General features: G+C 41.0%; 1 protein-coding gene across 7 annotated transcripts in view; it reads left to right on the top strand.

Annotated features, from left to right (window-relative positions):
- The window catches only part of SCN8A (sodium voltage-gated channel alpha subunit 8), a 169,210-nt gene that overhangs the window by 40,798 nt on the left and 102,344 nt on the right, over positions 1 to 26,068 (top strand). For all 7 annotated transcript variants that reach the window (XM_075851927.1, XM_075851926.1, XM_075851930.1 and 4 more), the window contains exon 2: positions 2,221 to 2,550. In XM_075851927.1, the coding sequence (XP_075708042.1) occupies positions 2,275 to 2,550 (276 nt within the window). In that variant the 5' untranslated portion in view covers positions 2,221 to 2,274. The remainder of the gene's footprint in view (positions 1 to 2,220; positions 2,551 to 26,068) is intronic.

A 26,068-nucleotide genomic window follows, 5' to 3' on the forward strand; every position in this document is an offset into this window, starting at 1 on the left:
CTAGAACGGGGGTCCCGTGCCTCCCATTCCCCCTCACTGCACCCCCCCCGTAGTGAGGAGTGTCTTGAATGGCGCGGTTGTCGAGCATGCGCCCTGCCACTTCATTTAATGTCTATGGTGCTAACGGAAACAGCCAAGCGCTGTATCCACAGACTTTAAATGGAGCCGTACTGCGTATGCTCGTCCTCTGCTTCATTCAAAGTTCTCCTCACTGTGGTCATGCAGTGAGGAGGAACGGGGACTCGGGACCCCTGTTCTAGTGATCACTGGAGGTACCAGCAATGGTGCCCACCCAGTGATCAGACATTTATCACTATACTGGTGATAAATGTGGATCTTGTGACAACCCCTTTCAAAAATGTACACCATCAAAACAAATATTTCATGGTCTTAAGTAATGTTTTAACCACCTTTTAGGCCATTTTATACACATACCAGATACACGGGATTGAAATCAACCAGTCCTGCTGGTCTGGTACTTTTACATTTGTTTGAGATACTGGGCCATTAGCAAGTGCGTAACAGGGGGCATGCTGGGCCCTATAGCACAGTCACAGACCAGTCACAATAAAAAACATAGCTTCTGTGAAACTACCTCTCCCAGCATGGCCTGACAATTGATCAGGATCAGACTACAATGGGAGTTGTAGTTCCACAGAACAGGTATCACAACTGTTATGAAACCCACTTAGCATGACCTGACAATTTATCAGAGCATGCTGGTGCAATAGTAGCGCGATATCAGCCACATAAGTAGAAAATGCATGATTGGGGTGTGGGTAATATCATATTCCATACCAGACTCCGAAATAAATTCAAACCCCAGACCCCAAAATTAATTAAAACACCAAACTAGTCCCCAAAATTAATTCAGACCTCAGAACAAACCCCTTTATTTACTAAATGATCCAAGGTTCTCTTTTTCTCTATGCGCCACTGCATTTAAGGTCCTGACAGGACTTTATATCTGTTGCCACACACAATGGCCTGATCGGCGTCAGGATGATGTATGCAGGGCCACCTTGAGTTTGTGGACCCCTTAGCTGCCACTATGGCAGTCGTTACACCACTTGCCATTGGGAGACAGTCCTTCAATCTCTTGCCAGTCCCCCACTTTCCTGCTAGTGTGAGGGCTGGCTTTTCTGCCTCCTCATTCCAGTGATTTACAAAACTCTAAACGAAATAATACATTATTTTAGCCTAATTTTTGGGCCTTACTTGGATTATAAAAGGATACATGTATAAATGATGTATTTTTTTTTGTCCCAAAAATGACATGTCCATTAGCTAGTTATCCAAAAATATTTTATGTTGTTTTCATATGTGAACACCTACACTAGGGCCACATTCATTGCAAGCCAATATATGCTTTGGGGTGTGAGAGGAAACTGACACAAACACAAGGACAACATACAAATTCCATGCCCATATTGAATATAGATTTAAATCCCGGACGCCACAGCTGCATGACAATAGTGCAGAAAATATCAGCAATTCTCTATTAGATCCTCAGCAATTTGGATAATAGATAAGGGCAAGGGCAGGATAATCATATGTATTGCTACTTCCGTACAACTACTTTACACAGTAGCCTGCATCTCTGAATGGATCTGGCAAAGGTCATCAGAAATCGCTGATGGGCATTATGCCAGCCTCTCTGCCCATGGTTGCCTTCGTCTATTCCAGAAACGTCCCTTGCTTGTAAAGATAGTAAATGTGGGTAAAAGATACATAAAGGGTAATTGCTAAGAGCAGTATTGATGCTTCATGGTATTTGACAGTGATAGATTGGGATTCCCTTCCTCAATGCTGCCAGCAATGTACAACTCCTTCAATATGTGTCTCAGATGACTGTACAGTAGGTGCTCATAGCACCCACTCGGTTAGCTCTTTAAGATTACCTTGTCGATGCCCTTATTTAAAGTACATACATACTGTCTGTGACTCGAAGGTCGTGATTCATTTTAATATATGATAATGACTAACTTTTCCTAGGTGTTCACTGTAACAAAAATGGGCTTTTTAGACTTTCGATTTTCAATTTAGCCATAGGTTTTGTGAGAAGCTTCCATATGATTTAACTGGCTGTTCTAAATGAAAGCGTAATGTCGTATAAGGCTGGATTGAACTTATGTAATAAACTTTAAAATCTTTATTATTGTCAATATTTATGAATTCGGTTTTTTTAATTGAATTTTTGTGTTTTTATTTTCCTTGCAGAGTTTGACTGTCTTGGGTGCTATATAAATAAAGAAGTTGCTGCAGGATGAAAACATGGCAGCTCCGCTTATTGCACCACCCGGCCCTGATAGCTTCAAATTATTTACCCGTGAATCATTGGATGCCATTGAAAAACGCGTAGCCGAAGAGAAGAAAAAAAAGCCACCAAAGGCGGACAGTAGCCACAGAGACGATGATGACGACAATAGACCAGCACCAAACACTGACCTGGAAGCAGGCAAAAATGTGCCGTTTATCTATGGCGATGTTCCTTCGAAACTTATTGCTGTGCCAATCGAAGACTTAGACCGTTTTTATTTAAACCAGAAAGTGAGTCCAAGAGAAATAATTCAATGGGATTACAGGTTCTTGTGGTTGCGATGCTTTCAACTAGAGTCAGTGAGAGTGGAGATAAGTGATAAGCTCTATTGGCTTTTGCTTTGCAGAATTGGTGTCATTGCAACCATACTGGATTTATGGATATGAATTATTATCTGCAACTTAAATTTTTGATAGTCTGTGGAAACGGGGTTTGCCAATGAAGGAGATTATACTCAAAATTCCACAGGCATCAGGGCTTCCATTTATTGGTTTGGGTATATTTGCCACTAGTAAATAATATCTAAGGATATCATGATTTTTACCACATCTTGTTTGTCTTTGGAACACACATTTATGGTATGCCACGTTGCTATCGGGGCAATTATTCAGTTTTCAAATGGTTAACCTTTTAGTAATAAGTGACATTTAACCTGGGTCGATTTAAGTTGTGGGAAGCTCTAATCTCATTCATAGTATACAAATAGTAAGGCCTAGTTGACACAGAGATTTTTGCAGGCAGAAAATTCTGCCCAAAACTTCTTCAGGAATTTTGAGGCAGATTTTGAAATGCCAGCTTTGTTTAAGTCTTTTTTTTTCCCTTCTTTTTTTGCCCGCGGCTGTTGAATCTAATGCAAAAACCGCTGAAATAAATGTTCTAGATTAGCGCCGCAGATTTTTTCTGTCTCCCCATTGATTTCAATGGGTGGTCAGAGGTGGAATCCACTCGAAGGAAGAGCATGCTGCTTTTTTTCCCCACGAATGGCCAAAAGCCACAGAGAAGCAAAATGCCTCTGCCTCCCATTGAAATCAATGGGCGGCGATTTGGCCAGTTTTTTAGCGCTGATCCCGACGTGCTTTCCATGTCAAAATCCGTGCCAAAAAACAGTGTGGACTGACCCTAAGATTTTAGTTAAATATGGAAGGATAGTATTGTTGCTTTAAATATATGCAGTACGTGCCATGGCTTTATGTATGTAGAGTTCTTACTAGCTGCACCTATTAAATAGGATAAGAGCCAACCAATCTCAAACTGACTGCTGAAACTTCCGGGGTTATTAATAAAAGTGAGTTCTGGGTCTAGCCAGTAGAGTTGTGGGTCACCAAGATAAGCTTTGTATTATAAACTACCATTTACTATGTAGTTGTGTTGAACATTGAAATGAAACTATATTCCAGATGTGTCCTTCTTTCTCTCTTTCAAAATTCGCCATAACCTGAGATGTATGGCATGACGGAGACCATTTTTTAATATGGGAATCTATCAACGACAGATGGAATCCATCAGAGGCATCTGTTGCCTATATGTTGCCCATAGACACGTTTAACGTATACTTTTTTTACTGGATGGCTGTGACAGATGCCTCTGATGGATTCCATCCATTGGCCATCTGTCGCCAATATATTCACATGTTAAAAAATTGTATACGTTTAACGTATACTTTTTGTACTGGATAGTACGAGATTGTATTGAATTGTTACCATACCAAATTGTATAACATAATTAAATTCAAGAAAAAGTAAGGGTGGACACATCTGTACATACAAGATATATCAGTAAGCCTTTGTTGAAAAAAATTAAAAAAAATACACCACAATAGGTATCAACATTGTATTATATACACGCCCGTAATTTGGATCCGCAATTACGGACCATAATTGCGGATCAAAATACAGATTTATTCATTTCTATGGACCACGGACACCCTCTGTATATTTACGGGAAGGTGTCTGGGCCGTAGAAATGATCCGTAAAAAATAGGACATCTATTTTTTGATTTCACGAAGCGTGCTCCTATACTTAATAATGGGAGCACGGCCGGAAAATGCGGGTGACTGTACGCGGCCGGCCGTGGGCGTAACCATGGACCGTAATTTGAGGTACGGCCGTGTGCAGTGGGCCTCTGTATTACATATGAGTGACAAGAACGGAGTTATGTACTTTATAATAGCACTTTAATATGCTTTAGTGAGTTTCAAAACATATTAATCATGTCCTACTTAAGAAATAATAGAGTTCTTCATTGTAAGTAAAAAATATACAAGAAAAATTGGTCCGCTCACCACTCATTCGAAGTAAAGACACCACATTCCATGATTATTCGGTGCATGGGCAAGGGAGCTACGTCTGGAGTAGGTAGAAATCCAAGGAAAAAAGTTAGAGGTCCAGCACACGATATGATGTGAAAAAATACAAAACTGTTTATTTAAGTCAAAATGAAAACAAGAAATTAAAAAATCCTGGGAGAGAATGCCTACGCGTTTCAAACTTTTCAGTTCTTAATCAATGAATTAAGAACTGAAAAGTTTGAAACGCGTAGGCGTTCTGTCCCGGGATTTTTTAATTTCATGTTTTAATTTTGACTTTTATTTAACACTTTCGTATTTTTTCACATCATATCGTATGCTGGACCTCTAACTTTTTTTCTTGGATTTGTTCATTGCAAGCCTGTCAAGCAAAGCAGTTTTGGAATGCTGCTTGTTTAATCTAGCATGTGGTGTAGTTAAACCCTTCGCATTAAAAATTCCATATATGTCAGTCATGGTGATCATGTAGGGACAGCAGTCGTTGGCAGGGAGTCTATAATTGGTAGACACCAACAGCCAGTATTGCAGACAACTTATCCCAGATGTTTAACCTTATACCTAAAGAGAGAAAAAGAGATGCACAGCGCCACATAGTGCAAGATAAACCTGATAGGTTAAATGAATAAAATTCAAGCAGAAGCAGTTGCGCTCACCTATGTAAGTTGTACAGTTCAGGCACAACACTGATGTAAGCATGTATAATTATTGTAGTCAGCTGCAGCTCTCAAATCCAAAGACCGGTAGCATAAGAATGGTAGCGCATAGAGATAAGGTTAGAACAAAAATTTATAGATCTAGATGAAAGCGCTACTGATAAAAGGAGTAGATCCAATATTTGTGATTTAAAGGATAATTAATGCATGCCTACGCGTTTCAACACAGAGCCTGCGTCTTCATCAATATATTTTTTTGGCCTGATGAAGATGCAGGTTCTGTGTTGAAACGTGTAGGCATGCATTAAATATCCTTTAAATCACAAATATTGGATCTACTCCTTTTATCAGTAGCGCTTTCATCTATATCCATCAATTTTTTGTTTAACCTTATAAGCATTGCGATAGTCAGGGATGACCGCTTTAGGCCTTGTTCACAGTGCAGAATTTGCCTGTATTTTTTAGGCCAAAACCAGAAACGGAACCAAAAGAGAAGAAAATATATAAAGTAAGACCTTAAAGTGTCTCCTCTCCTGGATTCTGTTCTGGTTTTGTCTTAAAAAATGCATGCAAAATCTGCACTGTGTGAACAAGGCTTATACTGACAGTATTGAGATATGCCCTAAATGATGATTGTGCATTTTATATGCACAGGCTAAAATGCAATGCCCTATAAAAATGTGAATGTCCTATAGAAATGTTTTAAATAAAAAAATGTTAAACATAAGAGGCTAAAATTAGTTTGAGTAAAAAAAAAAATGTAACTATATTCAAAAAAAATTGGTGGAATTGCTTTTGTTATGTATTCCTCCATTTAAAAAAATATAATATTACATACTGATAGAAATTAAAGAGGCTCTGTCACCAGATTTTAAGTGCCCTATCTCCTACATAATCTGATCGGCGCTGTAATGTAGATAACAGTGGTTTTTATTTTGAAAAACGATTATTTTTAAGCAAGTTATGAGCAATTTTATATTTATGCTAATTCGTTTCTTCATTCCCAACTAGGCGTTTTTTAACTTTTGACCAAGTGGGCATTGTAAAGAGAAGTGTATGACACTTCTCTTCATTCATGGCCAGCTTCTTTCACTGCACAGCGTGATCTCGCGAGATCACGCTGTGCTGTCACTTACTCACACATTAACTTTACCGAAGTGTCTTGAGAGTGAATAGACATTGCTTCCAGCCAGGACGCGATGTCTAATCATACTCCACACACTTAGTTAAAGTTTCTGTGGGACTTACTCACATCCATCTGTACTCACAGCACAGCGTGATCTCGCGAGATCACGCTGTGCTGTGTAAGTCCCACAGAAACTTTACCAAAGTGTCGGGAGTGTGAATAGACATCGCGTCCTGGCTGGAGGCGATGTCTATTCACTCTCAAGACACTTCAGTAAAGTTAATGTGAGTAAATGACAACACAGCGGGATCTCACAAGATCACGCTGTGCAGTGAAAGAAGCTGGCCATGAATGAAGAGAAGTGTATGATGCTGTCAGTGTCATACAGTTCTCTTTACAACGCCCACTTGGTCAAAACTTAAAGAAAGCCCAGTTGGGCATTGAGAAACTAATTAGCATAAATCTAAAATTGTTCATAACTTGCTCAAAAATGATAGTTTTTCGTCCAGAAACCTCGTTTTTTTCCCCCAGACCAGTCATAAGTATAAATACATTAGGAAGTCTTATGCAGAAGAATTTGGACAATTCACTCTACATGATTAGAGAATACACTACTTACCCAGACCTTAGTCACTGTCTTCTCTTCACCGTTCTACCTCAATTGTTAGGGTATGTGCACACACACTAATTACGTCCGTAATTGACGGACGTATTTCGGCCGCAAGTCCCGGACCGAACACAGTGCAGGGAGCCGGGCTCCTAGCATCATACTTATGTACGATGCTAGGAGTCCCTGCCTCTCTGCAGGACAACTGTCCCGTACTGTAATCATGTTTTCAGTACGGGACAGCAGTTCCACGGAGTAGCAGGGACTCCTAGCATCGTACATAAGTATGATGCTAGGAGCCCGGCTCCCTGCACTGTGGTCGGTCCAGGACTTGAGGCCGAAATACGTCCGTCAATTACGGACGTAATTAGTGTGTGTGCACATACCCTTAGGACTGTGACTTTGTGACGTCTTACTTTTCCTATATATTGAAATGGGAAGTATGGCTATTGTGGCATGGCAAGCAAGATTGTGTTGCAGAATTAGAAGATTTGTTTTTTTTTCGTGCAAGAAAGGGGATAATACACTACTGTGTGCTTACATGTATGCTAGATTTATATTTTTGTTTAGCCCCCAGAAAAAGTTTATAGTACATATATTTTTTTTAATTGTTTTTCAGTATTTAAGTAAACTCTGCTTCAACGATGTACGTTTTGATTGAAAATAAATATTGTGGTCATGTGCCACCTAGTAGTAATAAACCGAAGAGCTGCATACAAGTCTTAATCTGTTAGCGCAGTGTTGAAGCTCAAAAGAAGTTGTTTTTTTCCTAGTAGTGTGTGTTTTTCTTATTTTGTTGATGGTGAAGATTAAGTCATTAAATATTTCTCTTTAAAAAAAAAAAAAAAAAAAGATCGTTTTCAAAATAAAAGCCACTGTTATCTACATTACAGCGCCGATCACATTATGTAGGAGATAGGGCACTTACAATCTGGTGTCTCTTTAAAAGCTAATTTATGTGTACCCTAAACTAAATAAAATATTGATCAAAATAACTAAGATATCTGCAGCTTGTTTAGCAGGAAACAATGCATCAAATAGCTACATAGTCTTAAAAATTAAGAAAATTACGGTGAGGTAATAAAAAATAAAGCCAAAAAATCCCTCCGTCCTGTAAACCAACATCAGCATAATCCTTACTGGGGTGAAAATGTGCACTAAGGACTTCTGGATTTAAATTTACAACCTAGAAATGACACCTGAGTCGAGACATTCCTCGCAATTATTTTCATTTCATATCAAATGCACAGTGCAAAGTGAAAAGAACATTTTCTAACTTAAAAATGACACCGTTGTGCAAATTTTAATTCACTAATAGTTTTTGTTTGGCTGCTGAATGTTTGGGCATTTCTGTTAGTCGATAGTTAGCAATAACCTCTTTAACAGAAATCACAGCCTGCAGTTGTTTCTTGTAGCCAGCTTTCAGTCTTTGTATTCTTGCTTTATGATTTTTCCCACTTTTTCTTGAAAATGCTTTTAAGTTCTGAAACATTCCTTGGTCGTTTTGCATGCACAGCATATTTAGGATTTACTACAGGTTATCAATAATTTTTAAGTCTGGGGACTGTGAAAGCCATTCCAAAACCTTGTGTCTTTACCAAATGTAGGGCATTGGCTTCCAGCATTTGTTGATATTTAGAAAAATTCCTTCTTTCCTCTAGCCCCACAATGCCCCCGACTGCCACATGACCCAACGCATTACAGTATCGTCCCCCCCCTCCCCCCCCCAGCTCAACAGTTGGAAGGTTTTTTTTTCTTGAAATGTCCTTGGTTTCTCTTAGGGTATGTTCACACGGCCAAATTTCAGACGTATACGAGGCGTATTTTGCCTCGTTTTACGTCTGGAAATACGTCTCAAATACGTCGGCAAACATCTGCCCATTCATTTGAATGGGTTTGCCGACGTACTGTGCAGACGACCTGTTATTTACGCGTTGTCGTTTGACAGCTGTCAAACGACGACGCGTAAAAATACAGCCTCGTCAAAAGAAGTGCAGGACACTTCTTTGGACGTTTTTGGAGCTGTTTTCTCATAGACTCCAATGAAAACAGCTCCAAAAACGGACGTAAAAAACGGCTTGAAAACGCAGCGAAAAATGCGAGTTGGTAAAAAAACGTCTGAAAAGCAGGGTCTGTTTTCCCTTGAAAACAGCTCTGGATTTTCAGACGTTTTTGTTGACTACGTGTGAACATACCCTAAGGCTTCATGCACACGACCGTAGCCATGTGCACGGCCGTGATTTTCAGGTCGGCCGGCCGGCCACGTAGTGTCAGCTACAAGCTGCCCGACAAATCGTGGGCAGTGCACATGGCCGCGGCCATTATTTTCAATGAGCCCGGACCGCAGAACACGGCCGTAATAAGAATTACCCGTTCTTTCTGCAGTCTGTGCTCCTGGGCCATGCACGGACCATGGAAACCACGGTCATGTGCATGGGCCCATAGAAATGAATTCTCTCGTGGATTTTTGGGGGAATTGCAGCCACAAAAGCACGTTCGTGTGCATGGGGCCTAAGTGTTGTGTGGCATAGTTGAGATGTTGACTTTTGTTAATAGATCACAGTAAGGTTTTTTTCTGATGACTTGTGCTTGTAGATCATGTTTTTGCAAGTGTCACTACTTCCATGGCAGCCAAATGTTCCTGCAGGTCCTTGACAGTCCTGTGAGGAATGTTGCTTTGCATACTTGACCAGTTTAAATATTTCTCTTATATATTTGAGGGAAGGAGAAGAGGAAAGTGTGTGATCTATTAATATATAACTTTTAATAATGTTCATTAAAATTGACAAATAAGATAAAATTCCAATGGTGCAATCGGGTATGTGCGAGTGACCCCCAAACTCACATACCCTTAGGCCATATGAACAGTGTAACAAATTGTGTCACTGTGAAATTCACATTTGAAGGTGTGCTGCCAAATTGTGTCACTGTGAAAATCACATTTATTTGTGTGCTGCCATGCGGTTGACAAGCAGCACAGTGTGAATGGGTTCCAGCCAGATAATCTCCCACGATGGTGCTCCCTGTGACCGGAGCAGCAACGTGGTAGATGGCTGGCAGAATGGATCGGGATTGAAAGGATTGTTGACACACTGCAACGGCGCCCCAGCTGTCAGCTGGGGCAGCGGTGTCAGTGAATCGTCCGTGTGTCGGACTATGATCCCGGCAGTGCGGGACCCGGCCTCAGCACTGTGCCTGGATGCAGGACGGCAATACAGTGAGCGCTGTATGACAAGGAGTGAACAGCCGTGACGGAACCCCCACAGATGACCGGAGCAATAGTGCAGAGAAGACCGTACGGTGGATTGTCCGACGGCGATCAGCAGTCAATGCAGCAGGTAAGTTTTGGGTCTCGCCCAGCTGCTGGAATGAGGCACACCGGGGTATGTTACGAACTACACTATTGCACTCGTGGGACAGCTGACGGCTGTCAGTCCGGTTGTAAAGTAAGTTTAGCTGCTAACCGACTGAATTTGTACTGTGCAGCTAAGTGCCATGTAAGTGCACCATGGATTGTAAAAAGTGCTAAGCACCCGACGCGCGTTTCGCCAGCATTCTGGCTTCTTCTAGGGGTGGGGGACCGCCATTAAACTGCCTTATAAATAGGGTAAGAATTGATTGACAGCCAGACCGCCCAATCCTGGTCCTGGAATACAGATTTGATACATAGGTCATATTGGAATAATAAATGATCAAATTAGATAAAGAGATATTAAATTGTAGATACGCATGGCTAAATGAAGGATCAATAATGGCATATTTATGCCTCAATTGAGTGTTTTCTAATACTTTAAGAGATACACAAAATAAATAAATGAAAAAACAGAAATTATGATGTGGAGCAAAAAATATATATATTTAATAAAATGTATATATAAATTATATATTTTGTATAGGGAAGTTGCGGTGAAGTTGAAACATCAACCTCAGTACCTAATATTAAAGGAAACCGCCAAATCCAAAATTCTCATTGAGTCCTAATGGATTGACTGTATTCAAATTAAAGGTCCACTCACTCTCTCTTTCTTTTTTTGAGGAGTGCCAAATCTAAATCTCCCCTTCTAATGCCCAGGCGTATTTGACACAAGGCCCAGCCTTTTAGAGTAGTCCCAGTTCAAATTATGCTTGACTTTGAAATGTCTGGCTATTGGGGTCGGGCAAAATGGTTTCTTTTTTGACTGACATTCACTTTGATTTTTGTCATAATTAATAATGGAGTTGATGTGTTCTCTAATGCGGACACGTAGTTCCCTCACTGTTTTGCCAATATATTTGAGGCCACAAGGACATTCAAGACCGTAAACCACCCCATGTGTAGTACATCTGATATGGTCTCTAACGTGATGGTTGATTCCATAGGCCTCTACGAACTGTCTTTTTTCTATCAGAATTCTGCAGGCCCTGCACATTTTGCAGGAGTAGAAGCCAGGATTCAGAGTTGAATTGGTTCTATTCTCTCTTGAGAAGTGGCTTCGTACCAGCTTCTTCGAGATTGTCTTGCCCTTCCTATATCCTAGCGATACTCTATTTCCTAAGATGTTCCTAAGTACTGGGTCACTGAGCAGAATTTTCCAGTGACAGTTGAAAATGTTATTCATTTCATCCCTGTTTTCATGGAAATCCGTGATAAATCGTTGTTCTCGTCCCTTGTGGACTTTCACCTTTGGGGTGAGCAGTGTCTCACGTTCCGTTCTCAAAGGCCAGTTATATGCCTTTTTGATGCTTCTTTTAGAATAATTCATTACTGACAGTCTGTTCTTTAATTCTACTGCCCTCATTTTGAATAGTTGGAAAGTGGAACAATTTCATCTAAGAAGCAAAAATTCTCCCTTAGGGATCCCTTTGATGGTATTTACTGAATGTGCACTGGTGGCATCTAGGAGGCTATTTGTAGCTGTGTCCTTCCGAAACAAATCAGTCTCAATTATGCCGTGTTCATTTGTAAAGAACCTCACATCAAGAAAAGGAATTGAGTGTTGATCATACACTAAGGTCAGTCTTAGGTTAAAATCATTATTATTCAAGGTTCCTATGAAATCTTCCAATTCCATAGGTGAACCGTTCCAAATGAACAGAATATCATCAATGTAACGACGCCAAATGTTGATCTTGGTGGTAAATTTATCCATTGAGGAGCAAAAGACTAATTTTTCTTCCCACCAACCTAGATAGCGATTAGCAAAAGTTGCGTTCCGCGTATTTGTAAATAGAAACGTCCATCAAAGAGAAAGTAATTGTGTTTGAGAATGAATTTAAGTGCACATAGGACAAAAGTCCTGCGGGTTGGATTAGAATTTTCTTTCCCTATTAGGAAAAATTCAACTGTCGCACAACCTGTATTGTGGTCAATACTGGTGTACAGGGAGTCTACATCACATGTAGTTAGCCATTCATTCACCTCCAGGGAACTACCATCCAGGCCATTAAGGATTTGCACAGTGTCCCTGGTGTCGGAAGGTAACTGATATACAAATTCATGCAATTCTTAATCAAGCCAGTGGTTACATTCTGACAGCCATCTACCACGTTGCTGCTTCGGTCACAGGGAACACCATCGTGGGAGATTATCTGGCTGGAACCCATTCACACTGTGCTGCTTGTCAACCGCATGGCAGCACACAAATAAATGTGATTTTCACAGTGACACAATTTGGCACTACACATTCAAATGTGAATTCACAGTGACACAATTTGTCACACTGTTCATATGGTCATCTGTGGGGGTTCATTAGACAGTGCGGTCTCGGCCGGCTTCACCTTGCGAGAATATCTCCCTCCTTGTCATACAGCGCTTACTGTATTGCCGTCCTGCATCTAGGCACAGCGCTGAGGCCGGGTCCCGCACTGCCGGGATCATAGTCTGACACCCGGACGATTCACTGACACCGCTGCCCCTGCTAATAGCTGGGGCGCCGTTGCAGTGCATCAACAATCTTGTTAATCCCGATCCATTCTGACAGCCATCTACCACGTTGCTGCTCAGGTCACAGGGTACACCATCGTGGGAGATTATCTGGATGGAACCCATTCACAATGTGCTGCTTGTCAACCGCATGGCAGCACACAAATAAATGTGATTTTCACAGTGACACAATTTGTTACACTGTTCATATGGCCTAAGGGTATGTGAGTTTGGGGGTCACTTGCACATACCCGATTGCACCATTGGAATTTTATCTTATTTGTCAATTTTAATGAACATTAATAAAAGTTATATATTAATAGATCACACACTTTCCTCTTCTCCTTCCCTCAAATATATACAATACCCAGGTGGTGCACACCAATGTGATCTATCTCTCATACATTTGTGTGATAGGTGGTCTTTCACATATTACTTAAATATTTCTCTTGACTTTTGCAAATTTTTCTCCACTATGATGCATTAAAATAGGTATTTCCAGAATCGACATTTATCACCTATCCACAGAATAGATCATAAGTAAGTGTCTATTCATTTGGACCTCACCGATCAATAGAATGAAGATCCCAAGACCCTTGTTCCTCCTCATTGCACTCCCCACAGTGAGTAGGAGCTTGAATGAGATGGCGGACGAGCATGCGCCCTGCCGCTCTATTCTGTGGGACTAATGAAAATAGCCAAGCACTGTACTCAGCTGTCTCAGTCAGTCCCATGGACTTTAAATTAAGCTGCACTGCGCATACTCGCCTGCCGCTCCATTCAAACCTTTCCTCACTGATGTATGCAGTGAGGAATGGGGGCTCGGGATCCCTGTTTTAGTGATCGGGGGGGGGGGGGGGGAGATCCCAGTAATGAGGCTACTGTTGATCAGAGACATTCCCTTTCCTGTGGACAGTTGATAAATTTTGATTCTGGGAATACTACTTTAAGCAAATAAACAGTAATGTCAGACTGTAAATTTACAGACTTATGCCGTGTGTAAGGTTGTTTTCTGCAGTGGTTGTGTTAAAGGGGTTGTCTCATCTGAAACAGCCTCTCTCAGATTGGACATTTCAATGGCCGCTGTAGGGGAAATGTAGCAATACATCGAATTCAGATGAATGGCCATCTATGCAATACATGGATGGCTCCAGTTCACCAGAACATGTCATTTGACAAGTACACAAATTTTTACATGAGACTGTGTCTACAGCTGTCTTTCTGTTTGTCCCTTTGTCAGTCCTTTTGTCTGTCTTAGATCTATTTACCTTGGGGTGCTTAACTAAATATGAGTTTAAAATATAGTTGCACAGGATATAATTTAAATGATTTGGTTAGATATCCATTTGCCCTCCTCATAGAGGATCAAGAATGGATCACGTTGTCAATAACAAATGAATATAATTACATTTATGTTATAGCTATATATAAACAGATTGTTCCTTCTCTTGTGGTTGCATTGTCCAAATCAACAGCCCTCTTTTTTTCGACCATTTTTTTATTTACAGTCCATGACAGCGCACTAGGGTTCTGTCTGTAATGTACTTGTAAAGTGTATGTCATACAGATTTAGGTTAGGGGACTGTGTAGGCGCCTGAAGAGCTCTCATTTGGTTATTGTCCATTTAAGATCAAAGCTTCTGCCAATCTGAAAAATCGATCCCGACTCATTTTTGTAGCCTTTACTAGGATATTTTTGAACATTAGCGCTCCATGCATCATTACACCATCATCTTAATGTTTCAGCTCCAGTTACATTTAATAGCGGCTTTATCTTTGCCCTTTAGTACATCAATATAGTCAGCCGTCACAGAGAAATATAAAAATTTTGGTATTATTTAATTAGATCACTTTAGTTCATTTCAGATATTCTCAGTTGATGTGGAGTTTTGTAAATTCATAACTTGAGCTTTATGGTTCTTCCTGGTCTGGTTCTTTTGCAAGAACTCACTTGTCCATACAGTCCAACTGCTCTAAGGCTTGGTTCACACACACTATTTACGGACGTAATTCGGGCGTTTTAGCCCCGAATTACGTCCGAAAATGCGTCTCAAAAGCGTCGGCAAACATCTGCCCATTCATTAGAATGGGTCTTACGATGTTCTGCTCCGACGGGCATTTTTTTTACGCGCCGCTGTCAAAAGGCGGCACGTAAAAAAGACGCCCGCGTCAAAGAAGTGCCTGTCACTTCTTCAGACGTAAATGGAGCCGTTTTCCATGGACTCCATGGATAAACTTCTCCAATTACGTCCGTAATGGACGCAGCGAAAAACGCCTGCACATGCCATTACGGCTGAAATTACGGTGCTGTTTTCTCCTGAAAACAGCACCGTAATTTCAGCCGTAACGGACGCTGCCGTGTGAACATACCCTAAGAGGAGGTCCAACAGTCCAGAGACTTACATCCAAACAATGTTCTTCATTTACTTCCCGGGAAATGACTGTCATCCATTGTCGACTTCTAATATCAACTATTGACATCTTATTATTTATTTCAATCTGATGCATAGTATTTTGTGGCCTCCCACCACTAGCCTTTTATGACAGAGCTTCTCAGTTATAATACAGTGCTTTGTTCACAATTTATCAATCTTAGGCCCCATGCACATGACCATGCCGGTAATCACATGGCCGGCTTTGGACAGTCACCCAATTTGCGGGTGGTGCTCCCATTATAAAGTATGGGAGCACGGTCCGTAAAATTTCCTATTTTTTACGGAAGCTTTCTACGGCCCGGACACCTTAGAATATAGGCAATAGAAATAAATGGGTCCGTAATTACGGTTAAAATTTATGGTCGTGTGCATGGGGCCTTCATTTTTTATTTTCTACCCTTCACAGCTTCAAGCACTAATAATAACCCATCTCTATTAATTATAGTAGTATTACGCTAGTTACCTGATATAGCACATCTGTGATGTGGTAAAATTCTACAAATATGTTTGATCTTGAGATAAAAAATGGACTTCCTATCCAAATTAAGCCATAGAATTATTATTATTAAAAGACATTCCATTAATAATAAAAGGAGCAATATAAGGATATGTGCAATGTGCTAAATATTTGCTAACAGATGCATCACTACACTAAGTGGAATCTGTCTCCTGGTGTAAAAATGTACAAAGCAACAAAAATACTGGAAATGAGGTCTAAGGCCCCTTTTACTCGACCGTAGTGTTTTTTACTGACCGCAAATACGGAACCCGTAGTCATCCGCAAGTCATTTGCATATCTGGCACATCTGTCTGCAAATACGGTCCATAGTGCATCCGTATTTACGGATCCGCAAATAAGAGACTAGAAATGATGTCACCAACATGACCCCACCTCTTGAAAAGGTCGAATGATCGCTCAGGCACCATGTTCTTGGAGAATCCCCTGCCATCGCATAGCAGCGCTTCCGCATTACGGACCGCTACGGTTACGCAACTGTAGCCGTCTGCAATTTTGCATGCACCCATAGACTTCTATGGGCGAGTCTGTGACGCAATTGCGGACAAGAATAGGACATGTTCCATAGTTTGCGGATCATTTCTACAACCGGACACATATCCGTACAGAAAGGCGTGGATTACAGAAAATAATGCGTCCTCAGATTATCCGTAATTATGGATCTGTAATTATGGATAAAACTACGGTCGTGTGTATGGGGCCTTAGCCAGGAGAATTGTTGCAACTGACCATAGACAGATATATTAAAGCCTATGTAAACCTTTGAAAGGCATTTTTTTTTTATAAAAAGGTCAATCAATGTGATTTGTGCAACTTTATAAATAGTTTTTATTAAAAATAATTTTACGCTTTTGAGATACAACTTCTCTGTATCCTGTATGACCTGAATCCGTCAGTCCCGCAGTTGCGTGTCATATCCACCTGTTATCTATCACAGCTAAGTTATGAACTTGTGATAGATTACAGGTGGATCCTACGCTGACCTGACGGGAAAAGGATTTAACGAACGATACATCTGCTCTGTATAGAGAATACAGAGCAGCTGTATCTCAAAGTAAAAATAATTTTTAATAAAAACTGTAAAGTTGCACCAATCACAGATTTACCTTTTTGTTAAAAAAAAAAAATGTCTGTCAAAGGTTTAAATAGCCTTTAACCCCTTAAGGACGCAGCCTAGTTTTGGCCTTAAGGCTCAGAGCCCATTTTTCAAATCTGACATATTTCACTTTATGTGGTAATAACGTCGGAATGCTTAAACCTACCCAAGCGATTCTGAGATTGTTTTCTCGTGACACATTGGGCTTCATGTTCGTGGTAAAATTTGGTCGATATATTCAGTGTTTATTGGTGAAAAATTGCAAAATTTAGAGAAAATTTTGAAAAAAATGAATTTTTCAGAATTTAAATGCATCTGCTTGTAAAACAGACTGTTATACCACCCAAAATAGTTACTAGTTCACATTTCCCATATGTCTACTTTAGATTGGCATCGTTTTTTGAACATTCTTTTATTTTTCTTGGACGTTACAAGGCTTAGAACATAAACAGCAATTTCTCATATTTTTAAGAAAATTTCAAAAGCCTTTTTTTTAAGGTACCTCTTGAGTTCTGAAGTGGCTTTGTGGGGCCTATGTATTAGAAACCCTGATAAAACACCCCATTTTAAAAACTAGGCCCCTCAAAGTATTCAAAACAGCAGTTAGAAAGTTTTTTAACCCTTCAGGCATTTCACAGGAATTAAAGCAAAGTGGAGGTGATATTTGCAAATTTCATTTTTCTTGCTGAATTTCAATTTTATTCATTTTTTTTCTGTAACACAGAAGGTTTTACCAGAGAAACACTACTAAATATGTATTGTCCAGATTCTGCAGTTTTTAGAAATGTCCCACATGTGGCCCTACTGCGCTCGTGGACTAAAACACAAGCCCTAGAAGCAAGGAAGCACCTAGTGCATTTTGAGTCCTTTTTTTATTAGAATATATTTTAGGCAGCATGCCAGGTTTGAAGAGGTGTTGAGGTGTCAAAACAGTAGGAATCCCCCAATAGTGACCCCATTTTGGAAACTACACCCCTCAAGGAATTCATTTAGGGTTGTTGTTACCATTTTGACAAATACCCCATTTGTGGTGATAAACTGCCGTTTGGGCCCATGGGAAGGCTCAGAAGGAAAGGAGCGCTATATGTTTGTTGGAGTCCAGATTTTGTTGGATTGGTTTTCGGGTGCCATGTCGCATTTGCAGAGCCTCAGAGGTATCAAAGCAATGGAAACCCACCAAAAGTAACCCCATTTTGGAAACTACACCCCTCAAGGAATTCATTTATGGTTGTTGTTAGCATTTTGACCACACAGTTTTTTCACAGCACCTATTTCAATTGGGCTGTGACATTAAAAAAATGACATTTTTTCCAATAAGATGTAATTTTTTACCAAAATTTCTTATTTTCACAGGGAACAAAATACTCAATTTTGTTGCCCAATTTCTCCTGAGTGCATCAATACCCCATTTGTTGCAATAAACTGCCGTTTGGGCCCATGGGAGGCCTCAGAAGGGAAGGAGCGCTGTGTGTTCTTTGGAGTACAGATTTTGCTGGTTTGGTTTTCGGGTGCCATGTCGCATTTGCAGAGACCCAGAGGTATCAAAGCAATGGAAACCCACCAGAAGTGACCCCATTTTGGAAACTACACCCCTCAAGGAATTCATTTATGGGTAATGTGACCATTTAGACTCCATAGTTTCTTCACAGAACTTATTTGAATTGGGCTGGGAATGAAAACAGAATTGTTTTTTTCAAATAATATGTAGTTTTGGCTGAAAATTTCTTATTTTCACAAGAAACAAAATACCCCATTCTGTTGCGCAGTTTGTTCTGAGGGCCGCAATACCCCATTTGTTGTGATAAACTGCCGTTTGGGCCCATGGGAGGGCTCAGAAGGAAAGGACCACCATTTGGCCTACTGGGGATTTTCTAGTGCGAAGTCATGTATGCGGAAGCACCTGAGGTACCAGTACAGTTGAAACCCGCAAGAAGTGACCCCGTTTTAAAAACTACACCCTTAAGGCATTCATCTAGAGGTGTAGTGAGCATTTTGACCGGAGACCTACACCCCATAAACTGTAATGTGGGTTCTCCCGGGTATGGCAATACCCTACATGTGGCTGTTATCAGCTGCCTGGACACACAGCAGGGCCCAGAGGGGAAAGACGAGGGGGGATAAGCTGTGTGGAGTGCATCAGGGTAAGTAAAATTGGGGTAAATTATAAACCAAGGGATGTATGATAAATTTTAAAACACTTTCATACAGAGCTCTGGTTATTCGGGACACGTGTCACATTGATATATTGTGTCATCCATTATCGCCCTCTTATAGCAGACTTTGCACCTCTTTTGACTTTTTCCCTTCTTGCCAGTTTGGGGAACTTCTCCTGGAAAGTGTTGCCCTGGTACGATGCGTGTGGGCTCGCTTCCAGAAGTACTGGGTGCCCCCCCTTCTTGGTCCCTAAAGATTAGGGTCTTGATAATCACCTCTTGAAATTCCAGGAAAGTTCCCGTCTGGCCTGCACATCGACATAGCATGTACGCATTGTACAATGCCATCTGTATGATGTGCCCGGCCAGCTTCTTATACCACACCGCATGGCGCTGTAGGGCTTCAGGGCTTGATCTTACAAGTCCATCCCTCCCATGTACCTATTGTAGTCCAGGATGCAGTCTGATTTGGGGGTGGCCTTTCCTTCATATATCCTAAACCTGTAGGTATACCCTGATGCACTCTCACAGCTTATACATCTTCACGCCATACCTTGCCCTCTTACCCGGCAGGTACTCGCGGAATTGAACCCTCCCTTTAAAATGTACCAGGGACTCATCAATAGAAATACACTTCTCGGGGGTGAATGCTTGGGAAAACCGGGCACTGGAACGGTCTAATAGGGGTCTCCGTTTATACAAACGGTCAAAACTGGGGTCATCTCGGGGTGGGCACGGCTCATTATCAGTATAATGTAAGAAGCGAAGTATTGCCTCATTTATTTATTTTTTTAGGTTCCAGTTCAGTTCTGAAGTTGCTTTGAGGGGCCCATATATTAGAAACCCCTATCAAATACCCCATTTTAGAAACTAGACCCCTCAAAGTATTCACAACAGCCTGTAGAAAGTTTATGAACCCTTTAGGTGTTTCACAAAAATTTAGAGCAAAGTAGAGGTGAAATTAACTTTTTTTTGTTGTCAGAAAATCCTCTTTATACCATTTTTTTATAACACAAAAGGATTTATCAGAGAAACGCAACTTCATACGTATTGCCCAGATTCTGCAGTTTTGAGAAATATCCCACATGTGGCCCTAGTGCGGTAATGACTGAAGCGCCGGCCTCCGAAGCAAAGGAGCACCTAGTGGATTTTGAAGCCTCTTTTTTATTAGGCACCATGTCCGGTTTGAAGAGGTCTTGTGGTGCCAAAACATTGGGAACCCCCCAAAAGTGACCCCAATTTGGAAACTAGACCCCTTGAGGAATCCATTGCAGTTTTCTTGGGGTGCATGCGGCTTTTTGATCAGTTTTTATTCTATTTTTAGGTGGCGTGGTGACTAAAAAACAGCAATTGTACTATTGTTTTTTTTTTCGTTTTTTTTTACAGCGTTCACCGTGCGCTATAAATGACACATTCACTTTATTCTGCGGGGCGATACGATTATGGCGATACCAGATGTTTATAGTTTTTTTTATGTCTTACAGCGTTTGCACAATAAAATACGTTTTGTAAACAATCATTCACTTTTTGTGTTACCTTATTCTAAGAGCCAGAACGTTTTTATTTTTCCATCAATAAAGCCGTGCGAGGACTTATTTTTTGCGTAACGAACTGTAGTTTCGATCAGTACCATTTTTAGGTACATGCGACTTTTGGATCTCTTTTTATTCCTTTTTTTGGGAGGTGAAGTGACCAAAGAATTGTGATTGTGGTTCGGTTTATTATTATTTTATTTTACGGCGTTCACCGTGCGGGATAAATAATGAAATAATTTTGTAGTTCAGGCCGTTACGGACGCCGCGATACCAATTATGTATAGTTTATTTGTTTGTTTATATATTTTTATTAATAATAAAGGACTGATAAGGGAAAAGGGGGGATTTTTACTTTTATTACTTTTAAATCTTTTATTTTCTTATTTTTACACATCTTTTTTTAACTTTTTTTTTACTTTATTACTTTGTCCCACTAGGGGACTTGAGGGCAGGAGGCCCTGATCGCTATTCTAATACACTGCACTACATGCGTAGTGCAGTGTATTAGAACTGTCAGCTACTCACTGACAGCAAGCATAGTGGGTCCTAACGTTGTCAGGACCCACTAGGCTTCCGTCTATGGCATAGCCGGACGCCATAGTCACCATGGCAGCTTAACCCCTAAAAAGCCGCGATCTCTATAGAACGCGGCTTTTAAGGGGTTAATCAGCGGGGACACAGCGATCGGTCCCCGCTGTAGGAGCTGTGACAGCTGCTGAACAAGACAGCAGCGTCACAGCTCCTGTATGTGTCGGGAGGACGGCCGAAACGGCCGTTACTCCCGAGACGTACTATTACGGCATGGAGCGCGAACGATACAGCTGCCATGACGTAATAGTACGTCAAGGAGCGGGAAGGGGTTAAGCTTATGCTGTATGCAAGACAAAACGATGGAAAAAAAATTCTGTATCAATTTCACACCAAACAGAATATTTCTCTATTCGCTCCGCGTCTTATGCAAAATAACTCTCAGTACTGTCTACAGATGGGTGTCTCTGATTTGGCTGATCACCTGAAACATCTTTCAAAGCTTTTTAACCCCTTCCTGATATCCACTCTACATGTGCGGCACTGTTTGGATGTACTTCCCGCAAATCATCGTACATGGGTCAGGAGATGAGTCTGCGGCATCAGCAGCGTGTGTCAATATACAGCTTATGCCACCCTGCTGCAACGGACGGGATTGGTACCGGATCCCGGTGAGAGGCAGGGCCAATAGGCGTTACACTGTAGTGTATACTGTAGGTGTCACACTGACGGGTAAATTAATTTATGGAATTGTCAGGCATAATAGACTACAATACAGAATTATTATTACAGTGTATTACTGTGTATAAGCAATCAAGCTCACACATATTCAAGGTGGACTAAAATAAAAAGTGCAAAAAGGTTAAACAAAATCTTTAAAAATATAAAAAAAAGGAAAAAGGAAACCAAAAAATAATAATGCTTTGTTAAATAAAGAGATGTAAAAAAAAAAAAAAAACACATACTTGGTGTCCGTAACGACCCGAACTATAAAATAACCACGTTATTTAACACGCGTGGTTGCCTACGTAAAAAATAAATTTTAGAACCTCGCCAGAATTTGTTTTTTTGTTTATCCTGCCTCCAAAAAAAAAAACAGGCTAAAAAGTGATCAAAATCCCCAAAATAGTACCAATGAAAACATCGGGTAATCTCGAAAAAACCCGCTCTGTTGATGGAAAAGTAAGTTAAGTCCCTTAGAGTATGGCGACACAAAAGCAGATGATTTTTTAAAAAAATTTTAAAGACTTTTTGCTGTGCAAAAGTAGTAAAACAAAATATTATTTCAATCTGGTATTGTTGTAATTGTACTGTCATGCAGAAAAAAGTTAACAACATTAAGGCCCCATGCACACGAATGTATTTTTGCAGCCGCAATTCACCCGCAAATCTGCGGGTGAATTGCGGCCCCATTCATTTCAATGGGCCCATGCACACGACCGTGGTTTTCACATGCCGTGCATTGCCCAGGGGCCCTGGCTCATTGAAATTAATGCATGCGGCCATATGCACGGCTCGCGATTTGCGGGCGGTCCGCAGGTGACGCTCCGCGGCTATCCGAGCCGAAAATCACGGCAGTGCATATGGCTACGGTCCTGTGCATGAGGCCTTATTCCGCACGGTGAACACTGTAAACACTGATAGAATTGCAGTTTATTGCACCCCTCCACAAAAAAAGTTTGTCAGTACATTATTTGTGCCTCAGATGGTGCCATTAAAAAAACATTGAAAAATAGAAAAGTTTCTGACTCTCTGAAGGTGGGGATGTAAAAACAAACCAAAAAAATCACTGGGTCCGTTGTGTTCTCAAAGGGTAACTAAACGTTCAACAAACTTCTGACATGTCATAGTGAACTCTCAGAAGTTTTGATCGGTGGGGGTCCGAGCACTGAGACCCCCACCAACGAAGCTGCAGAAGTGCTTGCGTGAGCGCTGAGCCGCTTTGTTTCTGTTTCGCCTTTCTCAGAAAGCCGATATAGCGGTGTACGAGCTGAATAGAAAGTCTATGAGCCTGTACACGTTACATCGGCTTTCCAAGAAAAGACGAACAGAGGCAAAGTGGCGGAGCGCTCACACGAGCACTTCTGTCCCTTCATTTTAGTGATCGGTGGGGGTCTCAGTGCTCGGACCCCCACCAATTAAAACTTCTGACATGCCATTATGACAGGGTTTTCCCCTACTTAGCATCTTGACACCATCCCGCCCACCATGCGTAAATTAACAGGCTAATGGCACAGTCTCCATGCCACTTCCTAGTTAATTTAGCTGTTCTGTCTGATGGCTCTTTGCATTTTTCCATACAGTGCTAACGGCAGGATTGGTCTGCCAGTGTGATTCTGTACTGTGAGGCTATGTTCACACGCTTAATAAAAAACGTCTGAAAATACGGAGCTATTTTCACGGGAAAACAGCTCCTGATTTTCACCTGTTTTTTTTTAGCAACTCACGTTTTTCGCCAATGAAAAACGACTCCATAAACGGCTCAAGAAGTGACATGCACTTCTTTTTCGCAGGCGTTTTTTTACATGGCCGGTTTTCAAAAACGGCCGGTAAAAAAACGGCCCGTCGGAAGAGAACGAATCTTCTAAACGGCCTTAAAAACGGCCAAAAATAAGCCGTGTCAACATACACTGACTGTGAACTGAAATAATCAGTTCCCCCGTCACTAAAAACCCTAAATGCAGTGTTCATATTGTATCCTCGAGTGCAGATGTCACTGCTTCTGCATTTGGCTGGTTGCTATGAAATACTGTGAGGATGTGTCAGGGATTCCCTGTGCAGAGAGAAGACACAATCTACATGCCTCGGTACACAGATCACTGGTAACTGTTATCAGTGATCTGTAACTGGGGACAGCAGTGCACACAAAGATAATGCATTCCTGACCACTTATAGTAAAAAATTAATTAAATAAATTTATATTAATAAAATTAGACCAATAATTAAGCAATGAAAAAGCATAGTGTAAGTTCACACGTTACGTAAATTTTTGCGGTGGAAGAGCTGTGATTCTGCCGCAAAAATCGCAACTCAGAAAACAAATAATCTTTTACTCACCCAGACATTTGTGCTTCTTCGTCCAGGTTGGCATCCTGGATGACATTTCATCCAATGTGACCGCTGCAGCCGATCACAGGCTGCAGCGGTCACATGGGATGAAACGTTACCACAGAATGCCGGACGGCAGAAGGATGCGTCGCCATAACTTCGTAAGTATGAAACTTTTTTTTTATGTTCAGTTTTCCGCAGTAAACATTCCGGCCGAAAAACTGCACCACGACTCGGTGCCGTTTTTCAGCTGGAATTCCCTGCGGTGCCCAGGGTGGATACGCTGTTTGCTTTTACGCTGCGTATTCGCCCTGTGTGAACATAGCCATAATCTTACATATCCTGTGTGATACAAATACATAGACCAAACATGCAATAATTATCACCGCTCACAAATTTTTGACTGATGTATCCTGACCCTGTCTGTTCTTGCAACTTCACCAATGTTTAAAAAAATTAATAAAAAATAAATAAAAAAAAAGGTATATGGATAGTTATAAATTCACAATATAGTTTTAACTGATACAAAATAAAAACAATAGTAGTATTTTATTTTCATCTAATGGACTATGATCCATTATCGTTGATGGTTCAATATCATACTCTTATCTGAAACTTATTTTTCTCTTCATTTATGTGCATTCTTAGGCTGGGTTCACACGACCACATTAACGTCCGTAATGGACGGACGTATTTCGGCTGGAAGTCCCGGACCGAACTCTGTGCAGGGAGCCGGGCTCCTAGCATCATAGGTATGTACGATGCTAGTAGTCCCTGCCTCTCCGTGGAACTACAGTCCCGTACTAAACACCGAAAAAGGCCATACTTACAAATGGACACAGCCAAGTCAGAAATGCTGATGAAGGCGAGTGAGCAGGTGCTTTAAATAATAATAGCCACTCCCACTAGTCTTGAGGGGAGTGGTGTGTGTGGTGCATGGGATGTGTAGTAAGAAATAATAAATAAATAGTGTGTGTGTGCAAGTGTAATACTATAAGTGAAATATAGGGGGCAGTAATGAGTAAAGTGCCTAAAAAATAAATGAATAATGGGATGCAAGTGTGTGAAACATGGAGGGATAGTGTGTAAGTCATGAGGCGCAACGTGTCTAGCCAGGTAGAAGCCTATTTGTGACGCCTTGATAATTCATAGAGCGGGCTACCCTGCTTGCTAGGCCAAACAACAACACACCATGCTCTCCCAGCATCAAAGACCTGGCTGTGTCCAAAAGAAGCGAATATAAGTAATAATGAAAAATACCTGGGGTATTAGTGATCATTTTGGCCAAAAGGACGCAAGCTCGCAATCCACGACAAGGATCCCCAGACTTGCGAGTCCCTAACTGGAGCGAAAAGCTCCTGATGTACAGACAAAACAGATAAAAACAAGGACATTTAAGCAAAAACACCGAAAAAGGCCATACTTACAAATGGACACAGCCAAGTCAGAAATGCTGATGAAGGCGAGTGAGCAGGTGCTTTAAATAATAATAGCCACTCCAACTAGTCTTGAGGGGAGTGGTGTGTGTGGTGCATGGGATGTGTAGTAAGAAATAATAAATAAATAGTGTATGTGCAAGTGTAATAATGTAAGTGAAATATAGGGGGCAGTAATGAGTAAAGTGCCTAAAAAATAAATGAATAATGGGGTGCAAGTGTGTGAAACATGGAGGGATAGTGTGTAAGTCATGAGGCGCAACGTGTCCAGCCAGGTAGAAGCCTGGTATTTATTATTTCTTACTACACATCCGAAATCCGTCCGTCCATTACGGACGTTAATGTGGTCGTGTGAACCCAGCCTCAATATTGAAGCTGAAGCATCATTTTGCCTTTTATCATTTAGC

This window comes from Rhinoderma darwinii, chromosome 2, assembly GCF_050947455.1.
Source record: "Rhinoderma darwinii isolate aRhiDar2 chromosome 2, aRhiDar2.hap1, whole genome shotgun sequence".
NCBI lineage: Eukaryota > Metazoa > Chordata > Amphibia > Anura > Rhinodermatidae > Rhinoderma > Rhinoderma darwinii.